This window comes from Copadichromis virginalis, linkage group LG14, assembly GCF_057382275.1.
Source record: "Copadichromis virginalis isolate Kocher_CV1m ecotype Utaka linkage group LG14, C_Virginalis_male_GT1.1, whole genome shotgun sequence".
Classification (NCBI taxonomy): Eukaryota; Metazoa; Chordata; class Actinopteri; order Cichliformes; family Cichlidae; genus Copadichromis; species Copadichromis virginalis.
In genome coordinates, this window is record NC_140631.1 from 20,195,327 (window position 1) to 20,220,006 (window position 24,680).

The 24,680-nt window shown below is 40.5% G+C and overlaps 2 protein-coding genes across 4 annotated transcripts; one reads left to right on the top strand and one right to left on the bottom strand.

The window, feature by feature from the left end:
- The first annotated feature begins 521 nt into the window (after positions 1-521).
- On the top strand, positions 522-7,496 carry siae (sialic acid acetylesterase). Of its 2 annotated transcripts, none has more exons than XM_085429804.1 (10): positions 522-699; positions 981-1,142; positions 1,403-1,557; positions 1,755-1,893; positions 2,154-2,322; positions 2,457-2,539; positions 2,618-2,751; positions 2,945-3,099; positions 4,219-4,405; positions 5,631-7,496. In XM_085429804.1, exons 1-10 carry the CDS (start codon positions 645-647, stop codon positions 5,892-5,894), a joined length of 1,503 nt encoding a protein of 500 aa, XP_085285930.1. In that variant the 5' UTR covers positions 522-644; the 3' UTR covers positions 5,895-7,496. The 2 variants fall into 2 exon arrangements, with proteins under 2 accessions (XP_085285930.1, XP_085285931.1); XM_085429805.1 differs by having other exon boundaries at positions 650-699; positions 946-1,142.
- Positions 7,497-15,875: 8,379 nt separating this feature from the next.
- tbrg1 (transforming growth factor beta regulator 1) lies at positions 15,876-22,748 on the bottom strand. Of its 2 annotated transcripts, XM_085429806.1 has the most exons (15): positions 22,401-22,748; positions 22,121-22,258; positions 21,392-21,449; positions 21,203-21,285; positions 20,935-20,971; positions 20,517-20,579; positions 19,143-19,379; positions 18,060-18,130; positions 17,730-17,971; positions 17,502-17,638; positions 17,221-17,367; positions 16,988-17,085; positions 16,733-16,843; positions 16,444-16,586; positions 15,876-16,155 (listed from the first exon to the last, which is right to left on the bottom strand). In XM_085429806.1, the coding sequence occupies exons 2-15, from the start codon at positions 22,237-22,239 to the stop codon at positions 16,067-16,069; spliced, it is 1,635 nt and encodes a 544-aa protein (XP_085285932.1). In that variant the 5' UTR covers positions 22,240-22,258; positions 22,401-22,748; the 3' UTR covers positions 15,876-16,066. The 2 variants fall into 2 exon arrangements, with proteins under 2 accessions (XP_085285932.1, XP_085285933.1); XM_085429807.1 differs by lacking the exon at positions 20,517-20,579.
- Between the last annotated feature and the right edge of the window lie 1,932 nt (positions 22,749-24,680).

Consider the following 24,680-nt stretch of genomic DNA (forward strand, 5'->3'; position numbering starts at 1 on the left):
GGTTCAGTGAATGCGCATATGAAGCTGGTGGGGTTCAGTACCTCCAACAAGGTTAAGAACCACTGTACTAGATGGAAAATTTTTCAGGGTCATATATCTGGTATTGTCTCTTAGAGCAGGGGTCCCCAATCCCAGTCCACAAGGGCTGGTGTCCTTGCAGGTTTTAGATCTCAGCCTGGGTCAACACACCTGAATCACACGATTAGTTCATTACCAGGCCTCTGGAGAACTTCAAGACATGTTGAGAAGGTAATTTATCCATTTAAATCAGCTGTGATGGATGTCTTAGTATCCGATAAATGTAAAAAAAAAAACAACAACAACAACAACAACAAAAAAACACAAGAAGAGATTAAATAATGTGAATTATTTATCATCATAATTGTTTATCAAATTTGGACAAAATGTTTCGTGGAATAGAGCTCCGGACGTTTCGGAATTACTAAAAACGCGGTTGATTTCTTTGGCTTTTATTTTGAAGGATCACGAGATTTGCGCGTCAGCTGCTGGATGACGTCACGACATCGACGCACAAATACCGAGTCCCGAAACGCAAGTGACGTTTGTATCTGTTACATGGACTTTCGCCAACAAGCGCGTGACTTTTCCCCACAGCTTTCTATTAATCATGTGATCGTGTGATCATGGCTGCTACACTTTGTGTTGTTTTTGCACTTTTAGCTTCTCTTCACACTTGTGGTGAGTGCATTATCTTTACGCTGCATATTGTGGCAGTTTTCGAGTTTCCAGCAAGCCTTGACCTACTTAATGTAAATCTAACCGGACTCAATTTTTTATGTTGTGTTTTTTATTCATCTGCACAAGTTTTATGATTCCTTGAAACTTTAAATAACCAGGAAGTGAAATTGCTGAGACGAACACTATCTTTTGCAAGTGTCCTGGGCTGACATAGGCAGCATTAATCTTGCTTGTTTTTTTTTTCAGTGTAATAAAACAATAAAACTTGTTGGTGTGTGTAGATGGGAAGCTGCGTTTTGCCTCCTACTATGGAGACCACATGGTGCTGCAGAAGTCTCCAGAGAGAGCTGTGCTGTGGGGATATGGCCCCGAGGGTGCACAGGTTACCGTCTCCTTGTTAGGTTTATTTAAACGGCAAGCCTCACTGGTCACTGTGACAAACGGTAAGTACAGCACGTTGTTGTCAAAGACGGGATTTATCCTGATGTCTGTACTATATTCAAACTAAGTGAAATTGACGGCAGCAGATATAGCGGGTACCTCACTTTTGTTTTGGGGCTTGTATTCTGTAACTGTGGTCACTGACCTAGTAAAAGTAACAGCATGTTGTGCCTCAGATTCAGTCTATGAATTTGTCTTGATCATGTTTCATAGATGCTACAATGTTACACATAGCTAAAAGTTTTGTTTCTTTTTCTTAAAGGCATTTGGCAAGTGACCCTTGACCCTGTTGCTGCTGGTGGTCCATATAATGTGACAGCAAAAGTTCAGAACGATTCAGCTACTCTTACAGATGTGCTGTTTGGAGACATTTGGATGTGTGGAGGGCAGAGCAACATGTGGTTTAACATGACTCAGGTAAGGTTGTCTGTCTCTGTGCTGACATTCAGATTTTGCCTTATACCTGGTGTCAGCTGGGACATGCCAAAACCCTCTGCATCTTTGCCCAATTACAAAAGAGCCATCAAACATATAAGGCAAAAAGCAGTTTCTTCTTAAAATGTATTTAATCATTTGTTAAAGCATATCTATTTTGTTTACTCACTCTTCACCAGATTTTCAATGCAACAGAGGAGCTGTCTGTTGTTGCTAAGTATCCTTATGTCAGGCCTTTTATGGTAGCGTTGAACACAAGTGGCATCGAGTTAATGGATCTGATAGAAGTAGAGATTCCCTGGTCTGTGCCCACTGCCAGTAAGATAAGATTTTATTTTCATTTTAAGTATTTATTGAGATATTGGAAAATGTGTTTATACTTAAAGGTTTTGTTTTGGATCATTGAACATTCATATAGTACTTTGCATCTCTCCCTAAATTCAAGCTATGGTTTTATTGTGGTTTCAACATATGACATTAGAATATGGTCTCAGGTCAAATAAATATCAACCATGATGCATATATACCGCTCTTAGCTTGCGTTATACTGGTTGATTAATGAACAGCTGTGTTTCCAGGTGTGGTGGAAGAGTTTTCTGCTGTGTGCTGGCTCTTTGGACGTTACATGTATGAGACCTTGAAGTACCCCATAGGACTGGTGGAGTCCTGTTGGGGTGGCACACCGGTCGAAGTGTGGTCATCTTCAAGAGCCCTGAAACAGTGTCAAGAAGTGCCAGTTGTAGACGGGTAAGGACATAAAGACACATTCTCCAGCTGTCTGACTGAAGTTAAGACAGCAGTTGTTTCTGTGTGTTTAATACCCATCAAACATGGTCTGTACTAACTGCACTGTGCATGTTTTCTCCATGTCGTGATCTCAGACCTAAAAAAAATTCTATTTTGTGGAATTCAATGATCCACCCATTGCTCAATATGACCATCAAAGGGGCCCTCTGGTACCAAGGTAAGACTCCTTATATCACAGGTAGGTTTGGCGTATTCAGTGACTCACATAAACTTCTGGGGTTTATCACATTTTCAGGTGAGGCCAATGCAGAGTATAACCAGGACAAGTACAACTGTTCCTTCCCGGCTATGATTGATGACTGGAGGATGGCATTTCATCAGGGCTCAGGGGGGCAAACAGCTCCTGACTTCCCCTTTGGGTTTGTCCAGGTCTGTTAGGCATTGGTTTAACACTAACAAAGAGTAAACTTGAAACATTTTTGGTGTAGGTGCACCATTACTGTAGCACTGTAGCATCCAACAACACATGGGCTTCTCTTTTCAGTATAAGTGTAACATAGGCCGATTTATAACATTGTTTATTGTGTTGCAATGGTGATGAGTGATTCCTCTACATGTGCAGCTGTCCACTTACATAAAGACCTCCAAAGATGATGGCTTTCCAAACATCCGCTGGCACCAAACAGCAGACTTTGGTTTTGTTCCTAACCTCAGGATGAAGAAAACCTTCATGGCTGTGGCTTTGGATTTACCAGATGCAACTTCGCCGTATGGCACGTAAGAACAAGTGAAAGCATAGAATTTTTGTTATATCTAGTGTGTACAGTGGGGGAAATAATTACTGGATCCCATGCAGAATTATTTGGTTTGTTCACTTACAAAGAAATTAAGTCTCAAATGAGCTTTCTCCACTTCTTCATTATTTAACAGACATGTGATGCAGTTCTCTATCCAGTTGAGTATTAGTATGCAACCTAACCCAACAATGTAAACTGTATTTTCATACATAACCATCAACATTTCAGAGGCCGCCTTTAATAGGCAAATTTTTCTCAAAGGTATGTCAGTCACATTGTACTGTCTTAAGATGGACAGACTGTACAACTCTTTTTAGCTAATATTTTTAGCATTCTACCCAACATTCAATAGCCACAAGGAGCTCTCCTCTCGTCAGATGCCAAGTGGGTTTTGGTGTCTTGGCGAAGGACTCTTCTACATGTGGACAGGAGAAGGTGGGGATTAAACCTCAAAACTATAAATAGCCATTGGTCTATCCACTCTACAAGCTGAGGCACACCTGTCACATTTGGGGATGAAAATAGACTAGGTAAAAAAAAAGAAAAAAGGAACATACCCCTCTGATGTCACTGATTGTTTGTGGATGGTGAAAATACCAAAGTCAAGGCTAGCTGTAAATGTTGCAATTTTTGGAGCCAAAAGTGGCAATTTATGGAAAAGAGGATGGAGTTGGTAAGTGGTACTTGACCCTTACCTGATGAGAGGAACATGCCAATTTTACCTCTTGTCTATAAGGTAGGTGTCTAACCTGGTAGTATCAGTTCTAGATTAGGTACTGGAATTAACATGCAGGCTGTTTTTCACTTACAATGGCAGAATTGGTTCTGCATTGGTGGGAAAGAGATGAGTGATGCTTAAAACTCCATTTAAGAAACGTACAATCCAGTGCAGATTACTGAATTTATCTAATGTCATCATAATCACTTATGAGGGAAAGAATTATGTATTTGATGATGGCGTTGATTATTTTTCAGTGGTACGGCTAGTGTAAAGCTAACTCTAAACAGATACAAAGTATTGAGAGTACAAATATTGGATTCTAGTTTATATGACAATTGGATTGTTTATAAAAATACTGATGTGGTTTTTCCGTTTCAGGATCCATCCCAGAGACAAGCAGGATGTAGCCTATAGACTGACACTGGGTGCTAGGGCTGTGGCTTATGAGGAAGAGAACGTGCCCTTCCTCGGACCTTTCCCCAAAGAAATTGCATCCACTCAGATGTACGTCAACATTACCTATGACCAGGCAGTCTCTGTCACATCATCCAAAGACATCTTTGAGGTAAGGGTGGCAGGGATGTAAGCTTGAGTTAGCGCAAATCCTAAAACTTTAGGGTTGACATTTGTATCCCTAGACCCCTTTCAAAAGTGTCCTACAGCAAGATATCCATCCGTCCATCCATTTTGTTCTGCTTATCTGGGGCCAAGTCATGGGGAAAACAACCTAGACAGTTGGCCTCAAGCCACCACCTCCACCTCATCTGGGGGAACACCATTGCCTTCCCACCCCAGGATATGCCCAGCGTGTCCTGGGCCTACCCCAGGATATCTGCCTGGTGGAATATATCCATAACACCTCGCCCAGGCAGCGTTCTAATCAGATGCCACCACCTCAACTGGCTCAATGTGATGTGGAGGAGTCATGGCTTTACTTTGAGTGCTTTCTGAATGACTGAACTGTCTCTCAAACTAAGCCCAGCCACACTTCACTTATTTTTGCCACGTGTATCTGCGATCTTATTCTTTCAGTCATTACTTGGAGCTTGTCGCCATAAGTGAGTGTAGGAATGTAGATCAGCTGGTAAATCAAAAACTTTGCTTTTATACTCAGCTCTTGGTTCACCACAACAGATTGGTACATCCATCAATGCAGAAGCTGTACCAATCTGTCATTTTCCAGTTCCCCTCTCCCTTCAATTGTTAACCAGACCCCAGGATACTTAGACTACTCTACTTGGGGCAGCAACTCATCCTAACTTAATTACAACAAAGCACCTGATCTGGAGTGAGAACACCATCCCTTTTTTTGCTGAGAACCATGGTCTCAGACTTGGAGGTTCCAGTCCAATTTGGAGGCTGCCACCCTATAAAGCTTACGCCTTTTGAAGCCAACAAATTCAAAACCAACAAACTGGGTGAAGTCCAAGAGCCACCGAACTGAATGGCTCATAGCAGTGGGTCAGATACCCCATACTCCTGAACCCTCTCAAACAGGATCCTCTGAGGGACGCTTTCTCCAAATCCACAAAGCACATGTAGACTCGTTGGACCGTTGCACCCTGCATTCCAACACTGTCCCTACTGGTGTGCAGGTTGTGTGTGTGCATATCAATGAGAAACATTGTAGAATAGTCTGTACAGCCTGGTTAAGTTACTTCTTAGATTATTTACTATTGTAGTTGTACTCTTATAATCATGCACTTAAAGAATATTTAGCTGTAGTCAGTACTTGCTGTGATGACTTCTAAGTCAAAGTCACTTGTTGTTCTCTTGTCTTTTTAATCAAGGTCTGTTGCTCGGATATTTGGGCTCCATGTGGGCCTAAGTCCCTTTGGCTTCAAACTCCTATAGTGGGGTGGGATCTGACCACCATCCAGGTGTCAGCTGCTGTGTGTCAGTCGTCTGAAGTCGCTGCTGTTCGATACGCTTGGAGAGACTGGCCCTGTGAGTTTAAAGCCTGTCCCGTCTACAGCGCCAGTTGGATTTTACCAGCACCTCCTTTCATCATCAATCACTCTTCATGGAAAGGAGGCATTTGGAAAAGCTACTAACCCTGAAACTGTGACAAGACATTTGTCTCTATGGTCAGTTGGGATAACTGGGCACGGTGTTGATTGGCGACCTCTCCAGGGTTTGTAATAGGCTCAGAGCAGCTTGTCTGTTCATTTTGTAATTCCATTTGGTGAAAACACTTTGTCTTCATGAAATTTTATGAATAAAATAATAAAAATCTCCATACCATTTCTTTATTACTTTGAATATGACCTTTTACTTTAAAAATAGTTGTATTTCATTGATCAGACACATATAGAACTAATAAAAAAAATCCCTTTATAGGTTTCACAGTACAGTGTAATGTATCAGCAACAGAATGGTTTGAAACTGAATTTTACTTTCATTGTCAAACTAAGGAAACATTAAGCAATAATCAGTGATCACTCTCTTCATTTCCAAATGAGCCAATGAGCCGTATATTTCACAGCCTTGTTATTAGACACCCTTTCAAAGCTGCTCCAACAAGGTTGTTCTTCAATTTGACAACTGCATCACTTAACAGTGGAGCTGGAATGTGATATGCAAGCCTACGAAACTTGAATTAAAAACAAAATCCAAGTTCTACAGTATGTCTCACTGTTTGGATTAAGAAAAAAGCCCAACTGTGAGACGTACAGCTGCTGCTGAAGTTTTACATTGTGGTAATTTCAGTTTTATGTACTGACACAGATCTTTAAAGCAGTTTGCAATGGTTGGACATTAATGGTGGCCTCTGTCTAACATCATGTACAGGACGTGGACATTTCACAGTTCTTCCATTACTTTATGCCCCAACCAACAGCTTTCCTATTCTCCTGCCTATAACCATCAGCTATCTTGGTTATTACTGACATTCAGTTTTAAATAACATGCCAACAGAACGCAGTGTGTTCATTTGTCTTTGCTGAAGCCAAACAGGTAAACTCCTTTGGTAAATAAGCACCTGGCTGGTAAGCTGTTGGATAATTAATGTTGCATCTGCTTTCATTTTTCATGCTGTTGTTTTAGTGTATAGATGTTAATTACTGTGGTATTCATAAGGATTCACCTCACAGCAACACACCGTTCTGTGTATCTGAGGAGGATGTTTGCAAAACCTTATCTAGCAGCTTGTTTGGTTTGGTGATCACTCGCTGTAGTGGTGTAATAACTGATGGTATCTGATTGTGGTGTGGCAGACATGTTGGAGTGATTGGGTTTCTAAAAAAAAAATAAAAAGTGCTTTATAGTTTTGTTTTTCTTAGAGCTCTGGTGTTAATATGCGATCAGGCTTCCGTGTTTACCTTTGTTGGAATTTGAGAAAATGAGTCACTCAAAATAAAACTGCACAAACAATTTTAATTTGCGTGGGATTTTTTAAATTTTTTTTGGGAGGGGGGGGGTGAAGAATCATGTTCTCATTGCTGTATTTGTATATTTCTTTCTTTGTTTGTGAAGTTCTTAACTAATTTTCTGTGCCGTCCTTGCAGAGCAGCAATCACTGTGATGATTTTTAGGTGATTCAGTCAAATTTTCCTGACTACTGTAGTTTTTTGTTGTTTATTTTTGTTACAAGCATTAATGAAAATGTATCAATCGTTATAAAATCAAAAATAAACATTGCACTCTTTTTGTTATCATTTATGCTTTCCCACTGAATCCTTATGTCATGTTTGAGTTTTACATTAACGAATAAAGCATTGTTTCCTGTTTCAGAACAGCTGATTAGGCCATAATTTACATGAATCAAGAAGGATGGAAAAGTGATTTCATCCCGGTCAATTCTGTCATCATCACTGTATAAAATAACATTTTAATTTAAAGTGTATAATTTTATAATAATTCAGCTGTAACCTGACAGGGACAAATTCAGGAGACAGAAACTGAAGAAAAAATCTTGAGAAACAGATCAGAGACAGCAAAAGACGGATCTTCCCCCAGATTATGACCATTTCATTGTCTGAATAATTATTCCCTAAAAATTTAGTCTATTGATGTAAAGTAGTGACCTCATTTTCTTGTATTTTGTTTTGCTCTTTATCATTACTGAAAAAAAATGCATCATGAGATTTAGAGAAAAAGTCTGCTTTAATGTTCCCCAGCTTAACCATTTATAATATCATCTAATATCAGCCTTCACTGACAAATAATGGCTTACTTAGGCAGAGATGTTTTACTGAGTTATAGTTTATAGTTCAGCAATAGTTCCAGATTTAACTAAAAAACTACAGGACAAGTTTTCTAAGTCTTTGATGAAAACCTGGAAAAGCTGTTCAGTCAGAAAAATAAATAAGTTAATTAATTGGTTAATACACATTTGTTTGATACATTAAAGTACATGCTGATGTGGCACTAAATCCTTATTTGTATATGTAAGAAATGAGAGGGAATGAGAGTTTATAGCAGTTAGTTTTGGAGCTGCTTCCTCTAAACCAGGGGTCTCAAACTTGTGGTCCGGGGGCCACTAGCGGCCCACGTCACCCCTACTTGCAGCCCGTATATTGACGTGAGGAAATATAATGCGATTTGGCCCTTGAAGTTACTTTTTCTGTTAGGGAGGATTTGTTTGTTGTTGAGTGCAGTGTTAAATTAAGTTCTTTAAAAAGCAAAAAATGATTTAATATGAGCAGAGAGTACAAACATGTTGAGGGATTGGCTGTGTTAGTTCAGTGAGAGAGTTGTTTGTGAAAACAATTTTCACTAGCAGTCAAAAACTAATGTGTACACTTATGTCTGCATTTTTATTTTGTCAAATATAAACAAAATCATAGCAGCCAGAAAGAGAGTAACAACTTGTTTATTTGGTAGTTCAATGAAACGCTTCAGTTCAGTGAGAAAAAAAAATTGCGTTCACAATTGCAGTTTTGTCTTGTTACACAATAATTGAAATTTATCCATCTTCTTCCACTTTATCCGGGGCCGGGTTGCGGGGGCAGCAGCCTAAGCAGAGAAGCCCAGACCTCCCTCTCCCCAGCCACCTCTTCCAGCTTATTCAGGGGAACACCAAGGTGTTCCCAGGCCAGCCGAGAGACATAATCTCTCCAGCGTGTCCTGGGTCTGCCCCAGGGTAAATTGAAATTTAAAAAAACAAAACACTTCATTTTCGGAAATATTTGAGGGTGTTTTCTTGTTTGTTTGTTTGTTTTTTGTACTACTTAAACACTAAAGAGGCTCTCCAATGAGATGACAGTGCCAGCAGTGGCCCACAGCTCATTTAAGTTTGAGACCCCTGGTCATTACCTTCCTGTATTTCCCTGAGGATAGTAGCTCATACTCTGGAAAAATATATGGGATGGATCACTGGCAATTTTATAAATGTGATGAATCACATTTATTTCATATTTTGACTGGAGAGACTGATACTCTTTCCTATAATTTAGGAAAGATGTTAGATTTTGTTTTTACTGCAAGTGAGTCAAGCCGGACTGCCATCCCAAATAGCAAACCTTTCAGTGCTGCATTGAAAATGAAGTCTGTTTGTTAATTTCTAACATAAAAATCAACATAAACTTCCCATTTAAAACATGTATCTATATAGATGCCCAAATACCTATATGAAATAATTTCCCCCAGGGATCAATAAAGTATTCTGATTCTGATTCTGAGCTAACCTGCTCTGTTGTACAGCCTTAAACACCACTGGGTCATGTATCCATATACCTTTAGGGTCAAATATAATTTCTTTCATTTTGTTCACTATGGAGACCACATGGTGTTGTAGAAGTCTCCAGAGAGAGCTGTGCTGTGAGGATATGGCCCTGAGGCTGCACAGGTTACCGTCTCCTTGTCAGGATTAATGAAACAAATGAAGCAAATCTCACCATTCACTGTGACAAACGGTAAGTACAGCACGTTGTTGACATCTCTACTGATTGGAAACAGAAGTCAAACTAAGTGGACCTGACAGCAGCAGGTATGGTGATACCTCACTTTTGCTTTAGAGCTTCTATTATGTAACTGCTGTGAGGGCATTCAGGCAGTGATTGTAAAGTTTTGAATCAATCAATTGCATTTGGGTAAAAATTTGTATCGCATTGATTTGGTAATTTTACTTGATCGCAGTTCGTGTATTGGTTTGTCTCTTTGTGTTAACCCTAAAACAGACTGGTGACCAGTCCAGGGTGGACCCTGTCTCTGGACCTATAGTAGCTGGCTCCAGCCCCTCCTTCCATGATGTGTTCACAAACATTGAACACTTACATTTTTACCAGTTGCAGCTTGCGATTTCTTAGTAATGTAGTTTGTAGATGCTAAATAAATGAAAACTAAAAGTTTCATGATGCTGCGGTGGGGCCAAAAGACAAGTTAAGCATGTTTGTTTGTCTGTAGCTCATTAGTAAGACGCATTCTGCTTTGCTCACCTGCTCTGCACACACACTAAACATACATTGCACTTCCAGTGTCGCCATAGGGTTGGTCTAAACATCCACAGCACTGTCTGAAAAACTGAAATCAATTTGAAGTTTTACTTCCTGTTCAAATACTGCCTGTCCCACACTCAGCCTGGAGCAATTTTCTCAATCTGGTGCCAAGTATCCTGTTCGATATCTTTTCAGAGGTCCCTTCACCATGTTTTCTTTAGCCTACCTCTTTTTCTTCTCCTCACTTGTGGGCTCCATGTCAGGGCTTGTCTGGTGATCTTGTTGCCCGGTTTCCTCAGTGTATGTCTAATGCATCTTCTACCTGTATAGCTACTTGCTTTGCTTTTCCCCCACAGGTCGTGATTACAGATCTTTGGCCAAAAGGTCTCCAAAATTTTGCTTGGGCAGCTGTTGATGAAGTTCTGCATCTTATTGGTGGCAGCTTTTGTCATCTTCCAATATTCTGTACCATAGAGCAACACTGATTTCACATTGGGGCTGTAGATTCTGGTCTTCAAGTATTCCTGACTTTACAGCATTTAACGGCACAAAAGTGTGAGAAAATCTTCATCTGCATCATGAGTAATTCGACTAATAAGACGTCTCATAATCATCATCTCATACATTTTAATATTTAAAAGTACAAAGTCTAAAATGTAGACATGCTTATTAAGGAAAATACAACTGGAAGAGGGATGAGCAGACTTTTCCATTTTGCAGTGTATGCATATTTTGCCTCACCTCCAAATAAGAGCACACTGTGTTTATGCATTAGAGACTAACATCCTGGCTTTACAGATGATAGCAAACACAATTTTGCACTCTATTGCACATTCAATAAGCACGCATCTTGTCTTATACTGGCCAGGTAAAATAATAACTGAAATCACTAAAATACAACACCATGATCTAGATGTGTCTGCATGTGAAACCAACTCTACACTTGAAAAGTGTGGGGAAGAAGGTGTGCGCTATTTACTACAAGTACGACACACAGTTTGACTTGATTACTTTTAAGAAGCTCCTGCTCAAGCATTCAGTGGGTCATTGTTGTGGCCTGATATGCTGCCAGGACACGGTATGTCTCTGGCATGACTTTAACATCTAAGGAAATTTTTTCTTTGACAAAAAGCTAAACAGGGATTTTCCATTTTCCTCTGAACTCTGCTTTTGGTTACTGTTTGATGTGTTGACTTGTTCTTGTGATCTTAGCATGGCACTCTTTCAAAAACATTAAAAAATTTTAGTCTCACACTGTATTTTTTTTTTCACGATCCATCCCCAAGATGAGTAGGACGTAGCCTATAGACTGACTCTGTGTCCCAAATCCGAGGTTTATGATGCCCATCATCGGACGTTTCCCCAAAGAAACTGCTACCACTTAAGTATTCAGTATGTTCAGGCGGCCTCTGTCACGTGCTCCAAAAAGGTCTTTGAGGTAGGACTGGCAGCGATATAGGTGTGAGTTAGCATTTCCACTAATTGCAAGTTTAGCAGTTTGAATGAGAAACACATTGCAAAACACTTCAGAGCCTGGAAATCTCTGTGCATTTGTGCTAGTAATAAATAAATGTCACAGGGTGGACTCTGAATCCCTAAGCAATAGTCTCAGTTAGTGCTATCTGGATAATATATGTACCTTGACTGCATTTAACTTCCTTTTTACCGCTGTCACAGCCAGACAGTCACATTCATTTATTCACTTAAGTGTCCCATCATTAAGTGTCTCATCCCACTGGAATGTAAAGTAATGCTATTAGACTAACACTGCTAATGTAATAGATTTGTTTTGGCTAGCTTGGAGTCCAATTCAGATGTCCCCATGAAGAAAATAAAGTATGTGTGCATCTAGGAACGAAATGATTATATCTACTTCAAGGTTTTCTGGATAATTGCTTTTTTTTAATGTATAATTTGCAGATAATTACTGCACTGTGTGAATGTAGAAAAGGATGGCAAATGTTTATTTTAACACACTGTGAATTGAAATTTACAAGACAAGTCATTTTGACTCAAAATCTGCACAAATAAATGTCTGATGTGTTGCGTTCAAATCCAACACTTCTCCTGAAAACAAGAACAAAATACAGAAACATGTTTTGCTAAATGCGAGCATAAACTGGACAAAAAAATTTAACTGTAATGTACCAGTTAAATACCTGGGCAATATGTATCCCATACATGGAAAAGCATAGCAACTACAGGGAGTGCAGAATTATCAGGCAAGTTGTATTTTTGAGGAATAATTTTATTATTGAACAACAACCATGTTCTCAATGAACCCAAAAAACTCATTAATATCAAAGCTGAATGTTTTTGGAAGTAGTTTGTAGTTTGTTTTTAGTTTTAGCTATTTTAGGGGGATATCTGTGTGTGCAGGTGACTATTACTGTGCATAATTATTAGGCAACTTAACAAAAAACAAATATATACCCATTTCAATTATTTATTTTTACCAGTGAAACCAATATAACATCTCCACATTCACAAATATACATTTCTGACATTCAAAAACAAAACAAAAACAAATCAGCGACCAATATAGCCACCTTTCTTTGCAAGGACACTCAAAAGCCTGCCATCCATGGATTCTGTCAGTGTTTTGATCTGTTCACCATCAACATTGCGTGCAGCAGCAGCACAGCCTCCCAGACACTGTTCAGAGAGGTGTACTGTTTTCCCTCCTTGTAAATCTCACATTTGATGATGGACCACAGGTTCTCAATGGGGTTCAGATCAGGTGAACAAGGAGGCCATGTCATTAGTTTTTCTTCTTTTATACCCTTTCTTGCCAGCCACGCTGTGGAGTACTTGGACGCGTGTGATGGAGCATTGTCCTGCATGAAAATCATGTTTTTCTTGAAGGATGCAGACTTCTTCCTGTACCACTGCTTGAAGAAGGTGTCTTCCAGAAACTGGCAGTAGGACTGGGAGTTGAGCTCGACTCCATCCTCAACCCGAAAAGGCCCCACAAGCTCATCTTTGATGATACCAGCCCAAACCAGTACTCCACCTCCACCTTGCTGGCGTCTGAGTCGGACTGGAGCTCTCTGCCCTTTACCAATCCAGCCACAGGCCCATCCATCTGGCCCATCAAGACTCACTCTCATTTCATCAGTCCATAAAACCTTAGAAAAATCAGTCTTGAGATATTTCTTGGCCCAGTCTTGACGTTTCAGCTTGTGTGTCTTGTTCAGTGGTGGTCGTCTTTCAGCCTTTCTTACCTTGGCCATGTCTCTGAGTATTGCACACCTTGTGCTTTTGGGCACTCCAGTGATGTTGCAGCTCTGAAATATGGCCAAACTGGTGGCAAGTGGCATCTTGGCAGCTGCACGCTTGACTTTTCTCAGTTCATGGGCAGTTATTTTGCGCCTTGGTTTTTCCACACGCTTCTTGCGACCCTGTTGACTATTTTGAATGAAACGCTTGATTGTTCGATGATCACGCTTCAGAAGCTTTGCAATTTTGAGACTGCTGCATCCCTCTGCAAGATATCTCACTATTTTTGACTTTTCTGAGCCTGTCAAGTCCTTCTTTTGACCCATTTTGCCAAAGGAAAGGACGTTGCCTAATAATTATGCACACCTGATATAGGGTGTTGATGTCATTAGACCACACCCCTTCTCATTACAGAGATGCACATCACCTAATATGCTTAATTGGTAGTAGGCTTTCGAGCCTATACAGCTTGGAGTAAGACAACATGCATGAAGAGGATGATGTGGGCAAAATACTCATTTGCCTAATAATTCTGCACTCCCTGTACTTTCACATGGTTTTCTGTGCAACTTGCAATTAGTAAGTAACGTTATAGCAATAAAACTGAAACAACTGCTGGAGCTCAGGCTTCAAAATAAAGCACAGCTATTTTTCACATACAGTAGAAAGCCAAGAGGTGTACTTTGAAGGAAGATTAACTTGACCTGAGCTGCAAGTCAGATTTTTCAATGTCACAAAACAGGCTCTTATATTTTGGCTTGATCACCATGGTAACTTGTGTTGCACAGTAAACAAAATCAGTAAATACTTAGTCGTGATTTGGTGCCAATTCTATTTTATACATTTGTATTGCGGCTGACAGAACAGACTATAAAGGTGACAGGTTTTAGTGATAACCACAGACAATATATAAAAAAGTTAATTCAATGTGGCCAAAGTCTGCATGGATTTCACATTATTATGGCAGACCTGTCAGTCCCGAAAGCACTGATGATCACATTGAAAAGTACCAAGTTCAAAGCTTTTCTTGATTTTCTCTAATAATGTGAACCTTTCACTTTAATGCTTATTTACTTGTTGCTTTAATATTTTATTATATGTCACCAGCACACACTCAATTCTTTTTTGAGGGGATAACACTGGTGATTAAAGGTATAATTTCACTGTATTAAAACAAAATTTCAATGTATTTTTCAATTACAACAAAGTATATTTACCTACAAATAAATAAAGTCATAAAGTAACACATAAATAAAGGTATGCACACTACCTATAAAGGGGGGTTCTGAAAAAAAAGAAGAAAAAACAAAAAAATAATTACATTGTGAGTAATTTTCAGTATTGTGCATTTTCATGGTAATTTTACAGAAAAACAGGTCTCCATCTCATGTAAATATTCTGTATTTTTCAGGATGCAGGCTACATCACGGGAAAAAAAAACATCTTTATCTAATAATCATTATGCTGATGTGTATGATGTATTCATCTGTCCTTTTATTTTACCAATAGTAACGGTATAATAAAGTGTTCTCTCTTACCAACTTACAAGAAAAAATAAATGTCTTCAAAATTTGCAGTTCTATGAAACCTTGTAATGTTGGAGCCAACTCTCATTTTTCCCTTCACAATGACATTTCAAACATAACTTTGAAAAGGAAAAAAACACAGTGTCCTTTCCTGTAAAATATCTGGAATTTAGGTCCATGATATAACCTGCACCACAAAAAGTACAGTGTGTTTACAATGTAAGACGGTGAATTATTGCAAAACTAACAAGAAATTACACACTAATTAAACTACTTATGCAGTACTTCAATATTTACTGTATAATTTGTGTTGCTGTTCCTGTAAAACACCTGAAGTTATGCAATACTTAAAATTACTCATGTATTACCAAAAATTACTTTTATTAGTTAAATTTACTTACTTATGTAAAAACCTGACTTGTTCCCACCTTACCTAACTTTACACTTTAACGTTGTAAATATAATGACATTGTAAGATCAAATAAAATACTTTGAAATTCTATTTAATTACTGTGGACTTGTGACTCATGTTGTAGTGTGCCTAATTATAAAATGTTACTTTTTTATTTGGGGGCTCAAGAGTTGGCAGTTCGTCTTGTAGGAAGGTTGCCGGTTCGAGCCCCGGCTCGGACAGTCTCGGTCATTGTGTCCTTGGGCAAGACACTTCACCCGTTGCCTACTGGTGGTGGTCAGAGGGCCTGGTGGCGCCAGTGTTCGGCAGCCTCGCCTCTATCAGTGCACCCCAGGGCAGCTGTGGCTACAATGTAGCTTCACATCACCAGTGTGTGAATGTGTGTGTGAATGGGTGGATGACTGAATGTAGTGTAAAGCACTTTGGGGTCCTTAGGGACTAAGTAAAGCGCTACAAACACAGGCCATTTACCATTTGGCAAAACACAATCAATCAATTGAATCAACATGAAAACACCGACTTTTATTGAAGTTTAAAGAGAGCCTAACTAACAAAAAGCCACATTGGAAAGAAAGCCCAGGCCCCCTGGTGGAGGGAAAAAAAATATGCTCCATCTTGTAATTTACAAGGAATATTTACAACAACTAAGCTCAGGTATGGCCTTGATTTCAGAGGTGCTCCGGCACAGAGCATCAGGAGCTGAAATATGAGGTCGAAGCCTTCATGGTGGGGGAGGTGAGGTGATGCTGATGAGATAAACTAGGAGACTGTGGTGTCTGTCCTGAGGGAAGATGGAGATAGAGAAGTCATCGTCATTGTCACGCTGAGTAATCATCATGTCAGCGCTGGCAAAACAAACAAAACTGCTTTAAAATCCAAGGTGTAACATCTGTGATGAATAACAAACACACTCCAGCAGAGCAAAGTACAGCTGAGTCATCTGCTTTGTTCAGACAGCAGCTGTTGACACAGTTTTTGATTTGTGTCCCAACCAATGACGACCCCCCCCAACCAACCTGTGACTCACTGTACAGTAAACCCATCTGTCACTTTAATGGAAAGTACATGCCTGTGATATGCTCTGTCTTGATGTTCTCAAAGCCGTGGTGCCTCTGGAACGCTTCAAAGTTGATTGAGGCGTCATCCTCTGATAGGCTGTGAGGGACCTGGCCATCGCCAGGGCGACACACCTCAAAACGGATCCATCTGTAGCTAAATAAACAATTTTAAAAAACAAAAACAAAACATAAATACTATAAAGACATTTTTAAGATGTCTAGAATGCAAGTGAGCTAAACCTAGAACAGCTGAATATATCAAGCTGAGAATCCGTTGTTAGGGAGCAGAAATGCACTTACTTGCTACACTTGCGAGCTCCGGGACAACTCTGGATGAGATTCTGGATGGTGGGATGAGAGAAGCCAAAGAAGTCTGCTCCTGATGGAACAATCGACACCATGGACTTGGAACTAAGAAGAATGTGCAGAAGGATTTATTTTAACTGAAGGTGACCAAAACTAATTCAAGTTGTACAAGCAGGTTAAGTGACTGGAAGACAAAAGCTTTGTCATGTTTGCTCATTTGTTCAGAATGTGGCGGTGAAGTTGTGCTACCTCACAGACGCGATGGCCTTCAGTAGATTGGCATGGCACGTCAGGGCGGAGGAGGCCACGATCGCATTCTGAGGGTCCTCTTCAGGCACGATCTCAAACTGGAGATGGAGGGTGTTTGGAAAAAATAATTGTTTAAAGTAACAAATCTTAATCTTAGTGTCGTGTGTTCACCTAAAAGTAAACCGAATTTATATAAACATGTATCAAAACTTGCATGTGAGATGAGAACTGACCTGTGGGCCTGTTCCCCCGTCCTTGATTTGGCAGGTGTAGAGGCACTGCTGCTCGGGGTTTTTCATGCTGGCAAAGATGCGCGTGCTGCAGAAGCCCACTGGGTAGATGGCACACTCGTCATGAAACAGCATTCTGTCTGTGATGATCTGGAGAGCAGACAAGAAGGATTCAGTCATCAGTATTTTGAGAGGCTTGACTGTGTCCTCTAAAGCTCACTTTATGCTAAAGATTGGAACTTTAAAACCTCAGCTCAGAGGTTTACTGTCACTGAGACACTGACCTCGCCCAGACTGTAGACTGTCAAACCTCCCAGTACTATGGGAAAGACAGGACGGCCAGAAGAGTCAAGAGGGATGGGTTGCACCACCTTCCGTGAGCCATCTGCGAGTTTTCTCTTCTTGGACATCTTCTTTGGAACTAAAAGCCCAATTTCAACACAATTTAGTTGTATACAGCAACACAAGGATGTCATTTTCTGTCTTAATAAATATTTGATCGTAACACTCACGTTCATCCTTTCCATTCTCCCTCCCCCGCTCCTTCCTTTCCTTTTTGGGTTTTTTAAGTGCTCCTTCTTCGCCTGTTGGCACTGTTGATGACACACTGTGAGTAGTGGACAGACCTGAAGCCCCAGAAGGACCTGAGGACAATGCCACTGGTGGTAAAGGTAGATGAGCGCTTGAGCTGGGTGTGGGCAGTAGCTCCCCCTCTGACAGAGACTGGTATTGCAACAAGGATTTTAGTAAGAACCTGAAAATAAAAAAATGAATGAATACCATGTGCCATTAGAGCAAAAGCACATCATTCCGCATGTCACACAGCAGTCACCTGTACTCACCTCCGCTCCTCCTTTGCTCTCAGAAACTTTTCTTCTATGTGAGCAACTTCATCACAGAGAGCTGCATTTTCCTGTTGGCAAAATTACACCTCGGTGTGGTCAGATTGGATAACATACTTTTCATGTCCTAGTCTACACTTAGACACTTTTGGGGTATCTAATAAATTTGGACCCCCTTTATCTTTCAGAGCAGCATTAATTCTCCATAACAGAATCAACAAGGTACAGGAAACATTAGAGATTTTGGTTCATATTGACAAGACAGCATTACAGTTATCCATGACGTGAATATCCTGTTCTACCACACTGAGGACTGAGGTGACTGAGAAGGTCATCGTCTCATGACTCACCATCATGTTCAAGAAACCAGTTTGAGACAATCTATGCTTTCTTTTGACATGAAACACCATATTGCTGGAAGAAGCCATCAGAAGATGGACACACTGATCACGAGCGCCCAAAAGTGTGCCAGAAAAAAGCCCTCATCCCACATACCGCACACCTCTTACACCACCAGAAGCCCGAACTGTTGAGACAAGGCAGGATGGATCCATGATTTCATGTCATTTATGTGAAATTCTGACCGTACCATCCATAGAAAGACATCAAGACTCATCAGACCACGCAATGTTTTTCCAAACTGTAGTGCCAATTTGTTTTTCTTATTCACAGTAGAGGAATGCTCTTCTGGAGACCTTGGTTGTAACAAGGAATGCAGATTTCTTTTTTTTGTTCTAACTGAGTTAGTGCCTTCCTTTCTGCTTGAAGCAGTTTGCGCATTCTCCTCTGACCTCAACAAAGCACTTTCATGTTGAGAACTGCTGCTCATTGGACATTTTACTTTTTTGCACCATTCTTTGTAAAACTCAGCAGTTTCTAAAAGACTCCAACACCAACAACTAAATCAGATTCAATTAAAAATGGATGTCTCGATCATATCTACATGCCTAAATGCACTCAGTTGTTGCCATGTGATTGGCTGATTTGCATTATTAGGTAATCAGGTGTACCTACTAAAGTGGCTGGTGAGTTTATATGCATGATGTAAGACTGTTTATTTTTATGGAAACATCATTTACTTACAAATATCATGGCACGAGCAGCTTTGCGCAGCCGGAGGTACTTGAGCCTATACTTTTCATTCTGGTTCTTTCGTGGACCCCTCTTCCCCTTGGCCTTATGCTCAGAGGAGGTAGTGGGAGATGGGAAGGTGGGTGCTGAGACTCCTGACCCAGAACCAGAGATGGTATTCTGCTGCGGCGAGCTGAGGAAAGACTGGGCGGTGAAAGCCTGCAGGGCCTGTTGCCGCTCCTCATCAGTCTGCAAGGGGTCAGAGATGTAGGGGAGACAAAGACAGAGGATTGTTCATTTGTAGCACGAGTTCCTGAGTGTTAAGTCTAATTGTTGAATGTTTGTCATTATGCTTCTTAAATTTGTAAGATCTTAGTTCAATCTATAGGGTCAAGACATTCCTTTGTCCCTGACCACCTCTCCAGCCACTCTATGCTGGGGGAGAATTTTTACACATCCCTTGTGAAGATTGTTTGATGTTTGGTAAGCTTCCTGCCCTTTGTATGGCTTCACTGTGTTATGCATGGTGAACCATACATTGGGTGTGGGGGGGTTACTCTCTATATGACCAGGATGTTGTTAGAAACAGCAGGAGGAAACACACACACACACACACACTCACTCACTCAAACACACACACACACACACACACACACATTCTCACATGCATACAGATGTTTACACATACACACACATAGTGCCTTGTCTTAGAACCATTTGGGGGGTTTTATGGTGCGCGTTGCTTTGCTGTGATGTGTATTGTGTGAACTGTTTTCCCAATAAAAGGCAGCAAGCGGAGGCCGTCGTTGGGGTCATTGTGGTAGGATTCAGAGTGCTTTCTGAGACACCGGCTGGGGCCTCCCTTGCTAGCAAATCAAAGATGTTCATCTTGTTTTGGTCGTTAACGAGAAAACGTTTCTGAACCAGCGGGGCTTGTGGAAACACAGAGCCAACACTGAGCCTAATGCTTGTGCTTTCCTCAGAATGGTGAAATGTACACAAAAAACAAAACAAAACACAGATGCAGCTTCCACTAAAAGTGCTTTTTGACAAATAACAAAAGTTCAACCAAACAAAAGATGCACAAGAAATTAAAACAAAACTGAACTCCCTGTCTCAGCTTATTTCACTCAGACACAGGCTTAATGCAAAAATGCTAGTTGTAATAATGTGAACTTTTAATTCTGTATATATGATTTTTTTCAATTACTTAGAACAGTTTTGTGTATCCCTCTACACTTCTGGGTCCGGCTCTTTTGTGAAAAGAAAGGCTTCCATATTTATCCATAACCAACAGCAGGGCATACAAAGCAATGCAAATTTGCAGCACCTTATAATATATTTAGGTTTGGTATAACAGTGCCATTAGTATCTCAGATGACTCACCAGCAGAGCAAAGACTCCGTTTCTGTTTTCAATCCTCTTGAATCTCCTGCTGCCTTTTTGTGTCTGAAACATAATGCGAGACTGAGGCCAAATGCACGGGGCAGGAAAGGCTGGGTTTGATTCACACAAGCTGGGGGTCAATTTAGATGAATTCAATCATTATAAGATCACAGTTTAAAGGCCCGCACATCAGAGCGCACAGAGAACTGTCTGTTCCGATTACAGCCCAGAAATGTCTGCCTCGTTAAAAAAATGATGCAAAACAAATAAAAGTCAAAGAAGCGGGATGGGAAAACAAAGGATGCTGACAGAAATGCAAATGGTGTTTGCACCAAATCCACTCAACAGGTGATGGTGTAATTTACTGCACTCAACAGCAGAGGCTGCTGTGAGGCTGAGTCTCAAACATTTCCCTTACCTCGCGGTACATGACGGCTTCCAAGCTTGATTTTGCACTGCCAAGGAGAGAACAACGAGATGAGCAAAGTCTAAAGGATCATAGTGAATTACAGAAAACCATATCTCCCTCCTCCTTTGTACCCACTGAAAGACAGCAATCTTGCACACTCTTGGTTTTCATGAATTTGTTCTGATGCTGTCCAACTAAAGCTCATGAAAACTTATGAAACTTGACTTTCAGATATGCTCTAATAACCTAGACAGTTAAAGTGAAGAGAACACTGTACTTGGATTGAACAAGTCCCCTGTCGATGATTCTCTGTTTAATTTCCTTTATGTGCATGGGACCTCCCGCTTCCTCCAAAACAATCTATGTAAGAGAAAGAAAGAAGAAAAAAAACTTGCTACAAAACCAAACGCAAAAGACCCTCACTGCTGTGAATGTTACTGAAATGTCACAAATATATGGCCCATACCTGCGCAGCATCGAGCCACGTCAGGTTCGGTTTCTCTGCTATTTCGCTGGGTGGTTCACTGCAAACAGGAAATAAAACATCAGTGTCCTCTGGTGTAAGTTATCTCCTTGATTTATTTGTACTTTAAAATTTTGGCATAATTTCCTGCAAGCACACCCACTTTATCTGGATACATGTTCATATTGCTTATGCAGAGGAATGACAAAGGAAAAGTCTATTGCCCTTTAACCTTACAGTGCTGGGAAGTGATGACTTCTTAGAAGCATTTCAATAAATTCCCATAATAGTACATTTCTATGCTGACGGTGCCTCCGCTCATAGGACTCATGGGGTCACTGAGTATAATGATTATTATTATGTGAATCACATCAACTATGGTGTATGGACAAACACTAAAGGATGAAATATATTTTAGAAACATGACACACTAAAGCTGTTCTGGCAGTATATGATGCCATAAGACCTTACTAAGACACATTTTCTCTTTCCTTGAATTTGTCAGTGATCTGAGGATTCTTCTGCTCTTAGCTGTACCCTAACTGAACATGGTGGTAAATAGACTGGTTTCGTATATAGAGGGTTTCTACTCTGCTTGAGTATTCAAAACACTTGAAATTCTATAATCTATGTCAATACTAGCATTATATTTCTTAATCCAAAATAAATGAAGTTACAGTAGACAGTAACGTTTTAAAATGACGTATTATAAATCTGATTATTTTGAATCACCTCTCTAGAGTTTCAGTGGTGCCAGACAGAGTTGCAATGCTGTCCAGAGCAGGAAACAGAGAGTAGTTCCCCTGTCCATCAGCCTCCATCTCAGATTCAAACGTGTTGAGGGATTCCATGGAGGGCAGGTATGAGCATCTGCGAAGAAACGTCAATGAGAAAATATCTAGCTGCGTTTCAGTCTACAGGCGTGCCTCACTGCAGACCTTAAGCAAGGCAAACACTGACTTCTGCACAATAACATCAGGTACAGTAAGGACCAGCTACAAGCAAAACCTACCCAAATGAAACTGCAGCAAACACTTATTTGACTTCGTGCTCCTCACTATTAGTTTCCGTGTCAACCGGAACCTTCGTCCGTCCTCATTGCATTGTTTACAGTCAGAGCGGCTAAATGCTAACATCAACTAGCTAGGAGTCATTGGCTAGGAGCAGTTTCCGTGTTTAAATCCAGACTTGAAAGAATACATATTTCACTAGTGTGGTCCAACTCGTGAACATATTTGACGTTGGGTTAAAAAAAAAGCGAATATCTATCACAGTTTTACTGTAGCATAGTAAAGGTATATGAGAATCAAGAAGTCTAGTATCGGAACCAAAGACGGATGAGCACTTTACCGGATATCCGGTGTACATGTACGGCTCGTCAAAATAAAATCCGAAAGTTACACTTAGAAAAAAAACCCTTTTCCATTATTTTATTTACATTTTTACTTATCTGTTACTACTGTACTGCACCTCTTAAGTGTTTCACAGTATGAGTGATGATATTCTGCTTTTAATCTTTTTTTAAGGAAAATACTAATAAAATAAAAAATAAAATAAAATAAATGTTTATTAAGCAATTTTGATAGGAAATTGCTTAATTTTAGACATTTTTTTGCTCTTTTTTGCTGTTTAGTTGTTTTCTTTTAGAATCATTCATCTTAGCAGTAGGATTTACATGAAAAGAGAAACAAATTAAGTTTGAGTGAAAATGTACATTTTTTGCACTCTCTGGTCGACTGACTCAGTGAATCAAATGACTCAAAAAACTCGATTCACTTTGGTGAGTGTCCCAAGAAGACAGCTGTGGCCAGCCCAAATGACTACAGGCCTGTTGCACTTACGCCTGTAGTGATGAAGTGCTTTGAGAGACTGGTCTGTCAGCACATCAGGGCCGGTCTGCCTCCCACTCTGGACCCCCACCAATTTGCCTACAGGACAAATCGTTCCACCGAGGACGCTATCACCATAGCGCTCCACACTGCGCTGAGTCACCTGGAGCACCGAGGAAGCTATGTGAGAATGCTCTTTCTGGACTTCAGCTCAGCATTCAATCATATCATCCCGGAGATCCTGGTCCAGAAACTGTCTCACCTGGGACTCTCCACCCCCATCTGCCTCTGGATCAAGGACTTCCTGACAAATAGACCACAGTCTGTCAGACTCGGCCCCCACCGGTCCAGCACCATCACACTCAGCACCGGGTCTCCACAAGGATGTGTTTTGAGTCCCCTCCTGTTTACGCTCTACACATCCGACTGCTCCCCTACCCATCTCTCAAACACCATCATAAAGTTCGCGGATGACACCACAGTGGTTGGACTCATCTCAAGGGGGGGATGAGTCGGACTACAGAGATGAGGTCAACAGACTGACTGAGTGGTGTTCAGTTAACAACCTCCAACTGAACACCACGAAAGCTAAAGAACTTATCTTGGACTTCAGGAAGGGCAGAGCAGACCCGGCCCCACTTTACATTCACGGGAACTGTGTGGAGAGGGTACACTCCATGAGGTTTCTGGGCGTGCAGATATCTGATGACCTCTCCTGGATTGCAAATACTACAGCGGTGGTTAAAAAGGCCCAGCAGCGTCTCCACTTTCTGAGAGTGCTCAGGAAGAACAACCTGGAGGAGAGGCTGCTGGTGACATTTTACAGAGCCACCATAGAGAGCATCCTAACGTACGGCATAACAACATGGTATGCAGGGTGCTCAGCTGCAGACAGGAAAGTACTGCAGAGGGTCATCAACACAGCCCAGAAGATCACTGGCTGCTCTCTGCCCAGCCTGGAGGTCACTGCAAACTCTCGGTACCTCAGCAGAGCTGGCAATATCATCAAGGACTACTCTCACCCCAGCAACCAACTGTTTGAACTATTACCGTCAGGCCGACGGTACAGGTCACATAAAACCAGGACAAACAGATTCAGGGATAGCTTCTTTCCCAGAGCTACCAACATAGTAAATAAGCACAAAAACAATTGAACCTATTCCATACCGTCACTGTCATTATATTATGCTGCTATTCATACTGTCATTATATTAATGCTGCTATCTTGTATATATTGTACATACTATTGTTTGAGTACTTACGATTGTTTTTTTTGTACTTTTTATATTTTACATTTATATTTATTATTGAAACTTGCACCAAGGGAGTGGCACTCCAATTTCGTTGTACTCTGTACAATGACAATAAAGGCTATTCTATTCTATTCTATTCTATTCTATTCTATTCATTGAAACTCGATTCAATAAAAAGAATCAAATTTTAAAAAAGAATGTTGTTGTTAC